Below are 15,724 nucleotides of genomic sequence, written 5' to 3' on the forward strand. Positions count from 1 at the left end.
ATCACTTCAACTTCTCCTTGTCTTACCGTCCTCCAGGCTACCGCACTGACAAATTCATTCGCTTCCTCCTCTTTTTCATCTTTGTCCTGAAACGAGAAAGAAACACAAAACAGATGACGGCCAGCTTGTACTTAATTAAGCATTCTCATCCTTACCCCTCATCCGTACCTCCCTAAAAATTCTCATGTCAACCCCACCCCAACCCCCGCCCCCTCCCTTCAAAAATATCAATGGAGTTAAAGGCACCCTGTTAAAATAAAATCAGTAGTGGGTAACAAAGTTGTTTCTCAACACAGCAAAAAGAACAGAAATCTACCACACACCACAATCTATAGACCAGAAAAATGCCAGATCAGTGGAACGTGTTGCACGGCAAGATTCATTTCCGAGGATCAAGTTTGATACAGGTCAAACAGAGGAGCCCCAGGAGAGCATATTATATTACCAAGGACAACCTTTCTTGATAGTTGGACAGCAGACTCTAACTGCATTATATGATTTTGTTCCACACAAAAAAAAATATATATATAGCATTCTTTGACTTTAAAGATTTAGTTAAAAAGATGTATTTTTCAATCACTCCTAATATTTCACATATATATATCTGATTTTTTTTATTACCTGAAACCCTTTGGCAACTTTAAGCAATCCCTTCGGAATATCACCCATAGTAAACTGTCTATTCAAACATATGAGGCTCATCAGGTTAAGTGGCTGAACTGCTTAGTCTAATGCACAGACCAGTAGGTCAGTTGCAATTCATCACACTGGGATACCTCTCCATGTGTTTTTTTCCTTCTTCGATTTTTGCTTTACATCTGAGGCTCATCAGGTAAAGCGGCTGAACTACTTAGTCTAACACACAGACCATTAGGTCAGTTGCAATTCATCACACTGAGTTTCTTTTTCCTTCTTTGTTTTTCTCTACATCTGAGGCTCATCGGTTAAAGCGGCTGAACTACTTAGTCTAACACACATTAGGTCAGTTGCAATTCATTACACTATGAGACCTCTCCTAGTCTTTGTCCAAAAATTACCCCGGTAGGTAACGATCCTCACCCACGATATCTCTTAAATTTACAAAAAATCAGAATAATATTAATTACAAAATATAAACAGTTTTCTCAAAATTTTTCTTCATTCCACAAAAAGACACTTGGTAAGTTACCTAACGATGGACAAAATTTGGATGTAACTTTTAGAGACAAATAATAGCTTACTCTAACCTAAAATTCACTGCTGTCAAAAGCTGTTTGATAGTTAGCAGTGGGGTGGGGTGGGGGGGGGTGGGAGGAGGGAACTCACCAGTACACTGCGGACTGTGTCAAATTTGAAGGTGAAGAGTTGCTTTGAGAGCCCTTTATAATACACAAACACTGAGTTGTTTTCGCTCCCGCAGGTGATGTAATCTTCCGTAGCGGCGAGACCGACAAAGTTTTTCTCGTTGATGTGACCGGTGAAGGTTCGAAGGCAGTGCGGTTTTTCCACATTCCAGAGTTTTAATTGGCTATCGGTTGATCTGTGAACAAAAATATATACATATATGTGAATATAGATATATATATTTGTACATACGGTAAAATGTACAAACAGTAGAAAAAAAAGAAGAAAAAAACATTGTTCAAATCGTTGGAATTTATTTTCAAGTATTTAAATCTTTATTATTTATCAATTTTAAACTACACGTATCTTCTTGATAACCTTCACCACTGACGACGCTGTTGTCATTTTATCAAAGCAAACGTTTCATTGCAGGGAATGAGCCAGTCTTCTAAGAGCACATGAACTGTTACAATATTTTGTGCAACTTTTCAAATTTTTCTCATGAATCAACAATCGAAGACAGTATTTCCATCCTTTTAAGGTGAAAGTAGTTTTGTATTCATGAAACCGAGAGCAAAGGGAAATGGGTTTTACAACTGAATGGTCAAAGAAATCATAAGGTTTTCTCAAAAACAAACTATAAGAGAGCAAAAAATTTATGAAAATTGAAGGCCTAGTAGGACGAGTACAACAACATGAGTACAAGGCTCTAAAAGTTTGAGTACACTCAAAGGCTCTTAAAGCTTGAGTACACTCACAGGCTCTAAAAGCTTGAGTACACTCAAAGGCTCTAAAAGCTTGAGTACACTCAAAGGCTCTAAAAGCTTGAGTACACTCACAGGCTCTTAAAGCTTGAGTACACTAAAAGGCTCTAAGAGCTCGAGTACACTCAAAGGCTCTAAGAGCTCAAGTACACTCAAAGGCTCTAGAAGCTTGAGTACACTCAAAGGCTCTAAAAGCTTGAGTAAACTAAACTACTCTATTAGCTTGAGTACACTCAAAGGCTCTAAAAGCTTGAGTACACTCAAAGGCTCTTAAAGCTCGAGTACACTCAAAGGCTCTAAGAGCTCGAGTACACTCAAAGGCTCTAAGAGCTCAAGTACACTCAAAGGCTCTTAAAGCTTGAGTACACTCAAAGGCTCTAAAAGCTTGAGTACACTCAAAGGCTCTAAAAGCTTGAGTACACTCAAAAGCTCTAAAAGCTTGAGTACACTCAAAGGCTCTAAAAGCTTGAGTACACTCAAAAGCTCTAAAAGCTTGAGTACACTCAAAGGCTCTAAAAGCGTGAGTACACTCAAAGGCTCTAAAAGCTTGAGTACACCTCATTTGTACGTGTGTAAGTCCTGGACTTTCAAAATATCTCGAATACGTAAACGAGTACAATTCCACACGGACAACTACGAAAGAAAGACCACCACAATAGCTTCCAAAATTTCATGAGTACAAGTAACGAGTACAAATTCATGAGAACCAGTATGGGCAAACTCTGCTCGAATACTTGTACACTTACAGGCTCACTACAAACTCACTACTTAGAGTTGCAAAGAATGAAGTGATAATCAGTGGGTGGACACTTCAAACGAATGAAAAATCATGAGCTCTTGCAAACAGATTTTCTTCCAAGGTGGAAAAAAAAAAACAGATTTATGCCTGCCATCCCCCCTCCCCCCACCCTCCTGAAACATTACATATTCCTGGAGAGGTGTCGTCATAGGTAATTAATGACTTCTCCCTGCAAAGATAGATTTTATTGGTGGTGGCACTTACGCGGAGACTATTTCGTCCGCTGTCAGGAACTTTGTGTATGAGACTGCCTTCCGATGGCCCTTGAAGATATTGACTGCCGTTCTTGTGTTTCTCAAGTCATAGTAATGGACACAGTGATCTATTAGAAGGAAAATCAGCTCAGAAATGACATACATTTGTTCAACGTTCTGTCTCACTTGTAAACGAGATGTGGTCAAAAAAGTTCAACAACCTTCTCCCCTTTAAATCAATTCTGCATTTCCAATTTCATCTTCAAGACAAAAGTTGGACATTCCTGTTGTCAAATGGTGAAAAACATGTCGACAAATTTACGGTTAATTTTTTTTTCCTTCTGCATCATCAGGTGCCAGAAAGGACCCTGATATTTATACGGTACAGAGAATGATTTATCCGGTCTTACGAATCGCAAAATACTACGCAAAATAAGGCAAATTGCTATGTAAAATGGGATGTAAAAACAAACCCAGAAAAGAAAGAAAAATAGAAACTGGACAAGCTCTGATTTCAGAAGACATTGAACATTTCTGATGTATCAAATTACAGGGGAAAATAATCGAAACAATTTCATGGGAAAGTAAAACTTTTGAAGTAAATGTGTCGGCCCAACCAGTTGATCACATCACTGTTACATTTCCTGGAGAAATTAAGAATTGACCTCACAAATATCACATGATTAATAAATCAGAGATTTATGCAAATATCACATTATTTAAATATCAGAGATTATGCAAATTGGCTAAACTTACCAGCGGAGCCAAAAGCTAGATTATACATCTTGGAAGGACTGAATTTGACACAGCAAACATTAGCTTTCGCTTCTATACAGGTGACAGAGTTTTCCTTGTTCGTGGACCATATTTTGACTAAAACGTGAACAAAAAGAAGGAGCGAATGAAAGAAATTATGATGACACAATCAATTCAACAACCGTGTACAGGGTAAAATCGTCCCTCCACAAGCTATATATAAGGTAACACCAACAGCATAGGATATTACCACTGTTTCACAATGCTATGCAAGATAACACCAACACTTAACAATGCTATATAGGATAACACCACCCTTTTGCAATGCTATTCAAGATAACACCAACACTTAACAATGCTATACATGAAAAAAAACACCCTTTAGCAATGCTCTTCAAGATAACACCAACACTAAACAATGCTATATACAGGAAAACACCATCCTTTAACAATGCTATATAGGATAACACCACCCTTTAGCAATGCTATTCAAGATAACACCAACATTCAACAATACTATTTAGGAAAACGCTGACCTTTAGCAATGCTATATAGGCTGACAACACCTTTTAACAATGCTATATATTATAACATCACCCTTTAGCAATGCTAAATAGGATGACACAATCCTTTAGCAATGCTACATAGGATAGATAACACCACCCTTTAGCAATGCTATACTTAAGGAAAACACCACCCTTAAACATGCTTTCTATAATAACATCATCCTTTAACATTTTTTACTTGAAGCAATCTGTCATAGGGTTTTCGTGTGGTATATCCTGAGACATCCAATGTTCATTTCAACCTACTTCGATATCTCAGGAGAGTCTCATAGTCTGGGTAGTTTGGCAGATTAGATCACTACAACCCAACACAGAATGCTAAATTTATCACTGAAATCAGATTTAATTGTATGGCATCCAACATACTTTTGGCTTTTTAACAGAGCTTTCTGAAAGTTTGGCAAATATTTCCCTACCAAATTTGTCACCCCCCTCCATGAACCTGAGATTGTACTGCTTATTTCTTTCAATCACCAAAGTCCACCGTTGGTACAACAGTAAAACAGACCATCAATTTCCACAACTTTTAATTAACTGGCAGTATTTATTTGCATCGGCTTCTATTTTTTTTATTTATCTTTAAATTAATCAAAATCAGATACATCCCTTCTGTTCTGTTTTTCCCCAAACAGGTAATTAATTATTGGTTAATTATTAATTAATTAAATTCCATTCAATTCTTACAAATTTGTTTTTCTTAATATTATCCTGCTGGTTAAGGTTATCATATCACATGCTAATCAGATGAACTGAGATTCAAACTCTAAAATTTTTGGGATAAATTTTCAACAAAGGTTGGAAAGGTTCAATCTAGCAATCTGTGTTTAATTAGATGTGGGCAGAACAAAAATAATAAAGACTCTTTTTACAAAGTTCAATGCAACCACTGTTTTTTGTTGGCGAAAATATTAAGCTCGTTTCTTGTTCTGCAAGTAACAATTTTGTAATTAATTATTGGTGAATTATTAATTAATTAATTTTGAACACATTTATTGACTGACATGCTCTCACTGATATGGATGTGTTTGCTTTCCTTTTTGCATTCAAACATATTTATTAGCTAGCAAAGGTATGATGTTAGTTTCAAAGGCAGATTGTGAGAGATACTTTTCATCAACATCACTTTTTTCTCGTGTTGTTTTCGCATTCGACAAGTCTGGGAAAGACAACGCTGGTTTTCAAATAACTTGTAGACTGACACTGTTTTCGACAAACAGTCTTTTATTTCTGCATCCAACAAATTATATATTTTTATTTTATTGTTGTCAACAAATTGTCTTTAGTGTCCTAAAACAGATGTCCCTTCTAACAAATGTGTTGACTGCAGTTCTTATCAACTTTGTGTTTGTTTTCCATTCTGCATTTCGCTAATTGAACTAGCTACGTAACGAGGGTTGATATTCAACAAATTTGAAGACGCACCCAATATCAACATAACATATATGATCAGTACACACAAAGGAGAGATTAAATTCTCAAGGATGAAATCAGAGATTTATGTTTCAAACCTTTAATAATCAGATATGTTCATGACATGCCTTCAAAGGACTGAAGATATGGGACAAGGGTGATAAGGCATTGATCTAAATAGCCATTTCAAAATACACATATGCTACATCTCATTAATGAAGCATAAAATATCCCTCCCACTCCACTCCACCCCTCCCACTCCACCCCTCCCACTCCACCCCTCCCCCACCCTTCCCAATAAACACAAATTATATGAAATATTTCCTCTCCCCCAGAATGTGTGCAATTAGCCTCTAAATTAATTACACAAATAACCAGTATCTGCCCAGAAAGCTTCCGAGTGTATTAAAGTCGGTTTAACAATCGTAGCAGCGACTTCTGCTACGATGGAAGTGTTTGCGGGCCTTGGCTAGCGGCCAATGTTTTGTGTTGAGAAATAACAGAATTATCATCCTAGCTTGTATTAAACATAATCGTGATATCTACGGTACAGCACAATCATGAATATTCAGTAGTATCTGTATGAATATTTAAATGTTTTTACCTTTGGCATCATCTGAACCAGACGCTATTAGTTTTGGATCCATCCGGTTGAAGTCTACACTCCAGCACCTTTTTTCGTGTTCCTGCAAAGAATAGCAGAAAGTGAAAATAATGAATGTCCGAAAATACACGGTACCGAACTGGAATGAACCGATCTGAGGTATGATATTCTGTTGTACAATATCAACAGTCGTATAGCGCAGTGGTTCAAAAGTATTTGAGATGAAAGGTGTCATGTTGTGGCAATGGAAGGTTCTATGTATAGACTCTAGCAAGACTTCTATCCAATCCCGAGAGCACTACAGTTTGGTTCTTGTAGCAGAAAAATGACAAATACTGTTAGTATTCAAGTTTTGAACAGTAACTTAACTGACTCGTTCAAAATAACAAGTATTAAGTTTGACTTTAGAGTTGGTTTTGCAGCTAGGAACCAGATGGAGAAAGAGGTAACTATCATCAGGAATAGTACCCCATCGGCAGCAGGAACCCCCCCCCCCCAGCAATAGTACTCCATTGACAACAGTACCCCAACAGCACGCCATCAGCCATAGTACCACATTTAGTACCCCATGGGCCATAGTATCACATAAGCCATAGTACCCCAACTGTTAACTGCTACAGTACCCCATGGGATGTAGTGCCTGATCGGCAACAGAACCTCATAGGCAAAAGTACCCCCATCGGCAATCATACACCCCTCAGCAATGGTACAAAGAATTTCCCAACACTCATGAAACCTTGACCATACAATGACTTGTCTCAGTATTTGGCACATAGTTTGTGATCAAAACAAGTTTGCTTATCAATGTGAAATTCCTGCACATAATGACAGGTTATATATATATAATCTTGAACCATTAAGTTTTTCTTCTGTCATTGTTTTGTATTATTATGTATTATTTGTATCATTTCTAATTGTTAATTGCGCCATGAACATTCTTTGAGTGGTGTGTGCCCATTATAAGTCGTAAAATTATTATTATTTGCTAGAAATCGTCTTTCACATACATCTGAACCAACTGTTTCCCTCCTTACCTCTCTCTCTTCCTCTCTCTCTCACAAAAATGCTTGTACCGAAGACAAAATTACAATCAACAAACTCATTAACGCAGCTGCTTCAAAATATTAGTCTGCACGACAGGCGGTGCTTCAAAATGACTTTGATATTTGTTTGATACGGCAGGATTTTAACCTTGCTAAAATTAACGTTCAAGCAAAAAAACCCAAATCTAATCATTAACATACCTTATTGAGCAACTAAGACAAACATTATTCCAAAAATAAACTTGAAACTGAAACAGGAAATTAAGAAATGATTCACCTCCTTGTGGCATTATGACATCGCACACAACCGACAACATAACAGCCTGTAAACCAAGATATCTCTCAAAAGCAACAAGACTTTTCCTCACATTTATGTTTTTGAGGGGAATAAATGGGTGGAGAAGGGGGAAATGGGTAGGAATGGGGAAGGGGTCAGGAGGGGAATTGGGTGGGCGAGGAGGATGGGTGGAGAGGGGAATGGGTGTGTGATGAATGGGGTGGATTGTACCCCCATGAAAATCAGATGATGAATGTGACAGTGAGATTGGTCTTACCTGATACAATTTTGTTTTTACACCCTGGAATACGTCCCATAATGCAATAGTACCCTCATAGTCGCTGCTAGCTAGTACCCCTTTATGATAAGCACTCCAGGCGACAGAGCTGAAAAGGGAAAAGGCAATATCAACTGATCCATTGTTTTTTTTTTTTCTTGGAGCCCCGGCGGTCTTTTTAATTAAGATTACAACGAACACAAAGTGCATATAGTATCATCACATCATTAGTTACAAGCTCTTGATTGCGCAATAAGTATATGTCTACAAAAGTCCAAAACCTTATTGAACCATCTTCTACGGATGCCTGTAAGCCACTGACAAGGGATCTCAAACTAAGTACACGTCTTGACTTATCGACAGTCCACCACAACTGTCTTCAGACTTAACTACGAAACTATGAACTAGCTGGCGGTGCTAGCTAACTATAGTAAACTTAACTACGAAACTATGAACTAGCTGGCGATGCTAGCTAACTATAGTAAACTTAACTACGCAACTATGAACCAGCTGGTGATGCTAGCTAGCTATAGTAAACTTAACTACAAAACTATGAACCAGCTGGCGATGCTAGCTAGCTATAGTAAACTTAACTACAAAACTACGAACTAGCCGGTGATGCTAGCTAGCTATAGTAAGTCCTCACCACACAACCTGAAGTTGTAACAGACAGGACTGGGTGTTCCAATTCTGGCTGGATCCTGTATTGTTCTGTCCATTATTGCAACAACAACAAAATTCATCTGCCTCACTTCACTCAGTCATTTATATAGTGTTTCTTTTGTACAAGGTTGTGTGGCTATACCATATGTGAAGTCATAGAAAAAAGGCCTTGGCCATTTCAAAAAGACTGTTAAACTTCAAATTTCAAATCTCAACTTTTTTTGTTGTTGAAAAAAATTCATGTTTCCCAAGTTTACATCCCTTCCATTTCCATATGAAGGTTGCCTTAAACTTAAAAAAAAACCCAATATTTTCTAAAACGAGAAAGAAGGGGGGGGGGGGGGAAAGGGGGGAATTGGGAGACTCACCTAATTTTTGAACTGCATACCATTTCGTGGACGGGATAGTGTATATCCACTGCGTCCGTTATGACCGTACCGTACTCAAAGACCTTGATCTTCTTTGTGACACCGGCTATTGCGAAATAATCATTATCCTTGTCAAATTCTATACTGTAACGGAAACCAAAAAGATGGGGGAAGAAAAGAGAAAAGAAAAGTTGATTCACGGAAACAGCAATATCCTTTCTGTCCGCCGATTTCGTAAAAAGTTTTGAACCGTCACTACTGACCCGTTCGTTCATCTCGAGTTGTTCACTAAGCCCCGTTCCAACTCTGATTTTTTTTAGGGTAGTTCAAGGCAATGCCAATTACCCTCAAATCTCATGCGCAACTCATTTGGCTAACATTCCCTCCCCCCCTCCATTCATCTCCATCCACCCACATTCCCAACCACACATGACTATGCAAAGATGTGATAAATTTTACGAGTGGTAGAAAACCTGTATGTTAGCATGTCACACTAAGTGTGAATTAGGGAATGTGCAGGTACTCCCCCCAGAAGTGTCGGTCAGGGATTCCTCAAAGGATTTCTCAGTGGTTTCGGAGACTACAGCTTGTCAACTTTCGCAGAACTAGAGAGGGACTAATATGACAGCGCCCTCTGTTGATTTAGAGCATGGCGGGAGACTCCCTCCATGGGTGAAGCATGGATGAGCCCAGGATTTCCTGAGTGCTGGGTAAACTGATCGATTTTAGAAGGTGCTCAGATGCCAAATGCAGGCACTTGTGTAGCTTTTTAAGCACATACACAAGTACTAGTTTTGCTAACAATTTACATTTTTAAATTTTTTTTTAGTGAAATATATTACGTACCTGGTAAAAGTTATTAGTTTGTTTCAAAGAGATTTAACAAGGGACTGGTTGAGAGCCGTAAGTAATGTTTCTTGCATGCGTAACTGGTGCATTATTAGTCTGTATGACTTTGGCATAGGCTAGGCCCAACTTATGTTGAATATATTGTTAGGAATGTTGGGATTTTAGATGAAAATAGTGCTGGGCAGGATTCACGATTTTTAAGACAGTGCTGGGCGGTAATTTTTAGTATTGGGCGGGGCCACCCAGCATGGGCACATCCCTGGTGAAGTACAGACTGTAAGTCACGCTGGTTGTATTGACTCACCTTGATACTATGCTGGAACCATTGTACACATCGGCGTAGCTTAGAGTGGCTAACGGTCGCAGCGAGCTGTACTTGGTGAACTTGGATATACAATCGGTGAATTGGTCTAACATCTCCACCGAGCGAGACTCAGCTACAGAAAAGTGGAAGAGTGAAAGAAACGAAAGAGTGAAAAAAGAGAATCGGGTTCCGAGGTTGCTAAGCGATGACGTTTGAAAAACTCAACGACATTTCCACCTAAATGTCAACGGACTAACAGCCACATTCTTTGTTTATATAATTGCAAATTCGAGGTTTAGATAGCAGCCACTTTTGTAAATATGCAAAAATGGTAAGGGAATTGATACAGTTTACGTGGAGTTACATGAATGATATAATAAAAAAATAAATGTGATATAATAAACATCATGTCATACATACTCCACTCGTAAAGTTTGATTTTCATTACATAGTTTGAAAAAACTGTTGTTAAGTTGTGCAAAAAAAAATATTTCTCCTGGTTTGTGTTCATCAGAACTTACCTCTTTAGTGTGTGTATCTATCCGTCTGTCAGTCAGTGTGTGTCTGTCCATACAGGAGGTCCTGTCTATTACAGCTCTATATATTATCAAGTTCAATTCTGTTTTACTCACCGCATTGAAAGATATTTGTCTTGTTTACTATTGAGGTAACACAGTTCACTGATTCGCTGAATCATCAATTTGAATGTGTATTTGTCTGTCTGTCTGTCCGTACGAGGCCTGTATTTAAATCTTCGTGTAATGTCAAGTTCAATTCTGTTTTACTCACCACATTGAAAGATATTTGCCTTGTTTACTATTGAGGTAACACAGTTCACTATTCCAGTGGATCATCAATTTGAACATGTATTTATCTGTCTGTCTGTCCGTACGAGGCCTGTATTTACATCCTTGTGTAATGTCAAGTTCCATTACTGTTCTTTTACTCACCAGGTAAAAGATCTGCTTGTCTAATATTGAGGTAACAATTCTCTAAATCTTCAAAGTGAATGTGCAGTCTCTTCCTTCTCGAAGCGAACGTTGCATCCAATCTCTGAGGTTTACCGACCTGACACAAGAGAAGAGGAATATGCCATAAATGTTAGAATATAAATGTAGAAAGCTTACGACAGCAAGACAGGAACAGAGAAATGAAATTAATGACGGCTGACGACGTAGCAGGTGTCATCCTCTGAGAACCCGTCTTGCAGGGAGATGCCAACAAATTTATGCTTTGGGTTAACAATTTCACCTAAATATCTGTTTCTGAACATCAAGAGGCCTCACAAGGAAGGACAAAAAGAAACACAAGTGTGGACTTATAACACTCATGTGTTGAGTAATCTCTGGAGAGTGATATGAGGAAGATCTGAGAAGAGGAACGTAAAAACCATTCCAAACAATTTGATGAGTGAATTAAAAGGAAGATAAAGTCAATTTTTTCCCCTGTTTCCGTCTGTGAATGTTGAATTACACAATACATCTTTAAAGGTCAATAAAAGTTTGCTAAAAATACGCATTTCAATAACAACCTCCCAACCCACCAAGTTTGTTATTTAACCATTGAATTGTTTAATTTGATTAGTTCAAATTAGTCTAGGCGTCTATTCCTTTATTTGTCTCGTTCAACCCTACTGACTGTCTGTCCAAACAGACCTGGGGAGTCGGTTTGATTATTTTAGCAGTTTTCAGCTTGCTATAAATTGAGTGCCAGTTCTAAATAACTTCATTTTAAGGGCAAGACCTAGATATATCCCAGGGGTCAAAGATACTTGAAGCACCACTTACATCTGGTCTCTAACATGAAACTGTCCCATAATTGCCCTTATACCTTCTAACACAAACACTTCCTCTCACCTCCTGCCCTCCCCCCCCCCCCCCCCATGTCCGTACCATAACCAGTGTGGTAACAATTGCACCTTCATACTCACATTTTTACTTCCATTGAAGCCTTCCTGTTGACAATCAACTTTACTGTTTTCTCCTGGTACATTTGGACTTGGTGGACTGCAAAGATAAGCAAAGGTAAATAACAGGTTGGTAAGCCATGTTGAATGTCCCACCTCACCGTTCTTTCCGTTAGGTGGGGGTGGGAGTGGGGGGTAAGGAGGCAGCAAACACTGTTTCAGTAACTAAGCACTCCGTGCATACGCTTGACCTCTTTCAAGTTATGCCATGGATACAATCACCTCCTTAGCGACATAACACGCACAAAGTAACCCTCAGCTTTCATTATATTATCCAGTTTCTCGACTGCATAATGCTATTTAGGTATTGGGTCATAGATTGATTTGCCCCTCTTTGCTACACAATGTATCCTTTCAGCTAGATTTGGCCGACTAGATACCTCGGCCGATTTCCTTTCACAACAATAATGATGAAGTCTTTGCAAAAGAGTTCAAAAAGCCACTGTAACACAATGGATTGACCCAAAAATATATGTCAGACATATATGTTTTGTCTATTAACTGCAGGAACAATCACCCACAACGGGGAGTTGCTCCCATTTCACTACAAACAGTTTATAGTTCTTGTGATCCTTGGATAAACAGTTGGAAATGAGTCATTACAATTTCTGCTTGTTGTTGATAATTCATTCACTTAAATAGGGACACACACCTAGGCTTACAGTCTGCTGTTAAAATGGATAAAAAAAGGGATATATTCCAGTGGCAGACAAACGTGACACTAACCTATGGAATAGGAAAATATTGCAAACTGTTACAAAACGCCCCATCTCGATATATAACTTTAAAGCAGCATTTTGCGTTTTGTCGCCGTTTTCCACTTTTTTGACAAGTCCATCAAGTTTTTTACATACATCAATCACAAAACAGTAAACTAAGATATTAGCCAAGTTTTTTCCCTGCCAAAAGCATTAATTGGTGAGTAATTAAGGACATTTGCAGATAATGAGAAAAGAGTCGTCCGACAAAATACACATTTAATATTAATCGCATACAGTTCCCCCAACCCACTAGTTTGAATTCAACCAATCAGAGATGCAGATTTAGTTTATATGAGCCGTTGCTAAAAATAGATTCAAAACGTCGAGTTGGTAACTTAGTACAACCAGCGAGCTGGACTCTAACAGCTCCCTGGTACAACTGCCATAGACAATCTACACAAATCAAGCATGGTATTGGCCAATGACGGTCGTAGCTTTTAAATATTCATATTATGGGCAAGGTTTATTTGGATCCCAACGGAAAATATTTTCGAGAAAAACAAAGTTGAAAGTTGTAAATTTTTCGACTTTTATGCCACCATTTGAAGTAAGATTTGAATATATAGATAAGCTAGTTATGTATGTCATTATGGCATCGTGGAATCAGTGAGTTGAGAAAAACCATAGAAAAGGACGCAAAACGCTGCTTTAAGATTTGTTTGATTGAACATATTCCAGCTGGCAAAACCCTCAATTTTCCCCCCTCACAGCCCCTCCCCCTCCTAAGTAGCCCACAGTAGATGGTCTGGGATTTCATAATGGCAAATGTTTGTCAAAAGCTTTCTTTCCTATTGTAACCTTTTTTGGTAATTTACCCTTGAAATTTGACACCTTTGAAATGTTTGCATTTTGCTGCCAGGGTTTGCTACATTAAGAATTTCATCAAAATACACCTTTTTAGGGAGAAATATTTTGATTTTCCTCTGTGAATAATTAAGTTAAATATTATAAAGAGAGAAAGGGGGGGGCAGTGGAATTTTTAGCTGAATTCGCCATAATTACATTGTTCACTCTACTGTTTCCAGATGCATTCACAAATTACCACTGAATTTTTGCACCAAACTTCTGATCTTTTCCATTCGAATTACTACAAGGATGTGGTGTTTGACCAATAGATATAGAAAATTTCCAATTTTTTTGTTTTTGTTTTGTAAGCTATCAACTTCAGACACCAGAATACCCTTTTGAGGGATTACCCTTAATTCTCAAAAATACAACAATATTTTTTCCAGCATTTTTCTTTGATTTTATCTATCTAACTACTTTTTCAAGTTTTCTCAAAACATGTTCAAACTTACCTTGTGGATGGTGAAATGTCATTACAGAGGACAGGAAAGTTCTGTTTCAGGACGAGAAAAAAAAAAGGAAAAAAAAAAAGGGACATTAAAGATAGGGACCAATTCGTACCTTTGTGCCCAGATCTTCAAATGCAGGTCATATTTGGTAAATTGACTACTAATGATTCGGTTAATATGTGACTGCACTAGGCGGACTTTGAAAAGAATTCATACCTTTGCACAGCACAAGGATATATACAAGTTTGTAGTTAATCTTCTCTAAAAAATAAAAACCAGTCCTAAAGACCTAAAAGTCCTAAGAGTGCAATAATCAACAGTCTGTCCATAAGAGACAGTAACACCATCTGTAAGCCCACCCCCATCTTCCCCACCCCCCATCCTTCCAACCCACCCACCCCTCCCGCACATCACCTCACCAAGAACTAATTTCAGAATTACCCTGGGCTATCTGATGATATGCAATGTGGCATCCCATCCCCAACAAGCGACATGAAACTTGACACATCTTGCCAACAGGGAGCGGGTACCCGACATTTTAGGTTTCGGCCAAAATATCACGTGACCCTAGTAAATTTGTCATTGGCCCCATAACCGTGGCTGAACTCTTGCAGATATCCTACATGAATACCTTTTGTTTACAATTGTAACTCCTTTGCAAGAAATTACGACAGCTCAAAAAGATATTACCAAATGCATAAACTGAATGCAATTTCATTTTGATAAAATATCCACGCAGCAGTGTACAATGGTAGGCAGAACGAATTTTGTAGCTTGTACGGCGCATAAAAATCATTCCCCATCTCCCTGTTGGATGAAATGGCCACCATAGGGCAAGCTTATAGCTAAAACCACATCATCCATCCTTGCCCCATCTACAGCCCCCCCCCAAAAAAAACACCCCCCTTGAGCTACTTTGGGGCTAAAATGGGTAACGGTTGATATTAATTCACAGTGAAGTCCTACTGAAACCCATCCTCTACCCAACACTTGACAACACTTGGTTGACTTACAGACATGGCTGCAGAGTTATACGCTATGCGGTGCTTGCTGAGTCTGTCTTCCACTCTTTGTAAATCACCCTCCATTAACCTCATCTGTTTGTTGACTTCATCAAGGTGCTGAGGAGAGCAAAACATGGAAATCAAACATTTCATTACAAAATTACATAAGAAATGATAAACTATTGCTTTCGTTTCCAGGCCTGTGTATATATATATTGTCTGTATATTTAGGGTGGCCCAGGTCGAATCACGGTGGAGGCTGGAAGTTTTTTTCACTGTTCTGGATTTTCCAACTCACTACAATTTCAATTATATTCATTTGCCTTTGTCTTTCATTTCTATTTCATTTAACAGAGTCTGTTCAAAGTATCTCTTTCGAGATCCGGCTTTAGGAATCGCAAATGATTTTGCGTTGGTTAGCATCATGTCTGATCTCTAGAGTAAGGCAAAATTTGTCACCAAAACAGAACTAGCATTGTTCCCCAAGATCTTAACTTTCAG

The 15,724-nt window shown here is 38.3% G+C and overlaps 1 protein-coding gene across 1 annotated transcript in view; it reads right to left on the reverse strand.

Annotated features, from left to right (window-relative positions):
* LOC139963548 (E3 ubiquitin-protein ligase COP1-like) overlaps positions 1 to 15,724 on the reverse strand; it is a 42,114-nt gene that overhangs the window by 5,427 nt on the left and 20,963 nt on the right. Inside the window, exons 7-18 of the mRNA XM_071964402.1 lie at positions 15,233 to 15,340; positions 14,223 to 14,263; positions 12,128 to 12,203; positions 11,148 to 11,265; positions 10,198 to 10,330; positions 9,045 to 9,188; positions 8,014 to 8,122; positions 6,417 to 6,498; positions 3,837 to 3,953; positions 3,091 to 3,208; positions 1,306 to 1,519; positions 27 to 86 (exon numbers count right to left, since the gene is read on the reverse strand). Of these exons, the coding sequence (XP_071820503.1) occupies positions 27 to 86; positions 1,306 to 1,519; positions 3,091 to 3,208; positions 3,837 to 3,953; positions 6,417 to 6,498; positions 8,014 to 8,122; positions 9,045 to 9,188; positions 10,198 to 10,330; positions 11,148 to 11,265; positions 12,128 to 12,203; positions 14,223 to 14,263; positions 15,233 to 15,340 (1,320 nt within the window). The remainder of the gene's footprint in view (positions 1 to 26; positions 87 to 1,305; positions 1,520 to 3,090; positions 3,209 to 3,836; positions 3,954 to 6,416; positions 6,499 to 8,013; positions 8,123 to 9,044; positions 9,189 to 10,197; positions 10,331 to 11,147; positions 11,266 to 12,127; positions 12,204 to 14,222; positions 14,264 to 15,232; positions 15,341 to 15,724) is intronic.

Source organism: Apostichopus japonicus, chromosome 22 (genome assembly GCF_037975245.1).
Source record: "Apostichopus japonicus isolate 1M-3 chromosome 22, ASM3797524v1, whole genome shotgun sequence".
Classification (NCBI taxonomy): Eukaryota; Metazoa; Echinodermata; class Holothuroidea; order Aspidochirotida; family Stichopodidae; genus Apostichopus; species Apostichopus japonicus.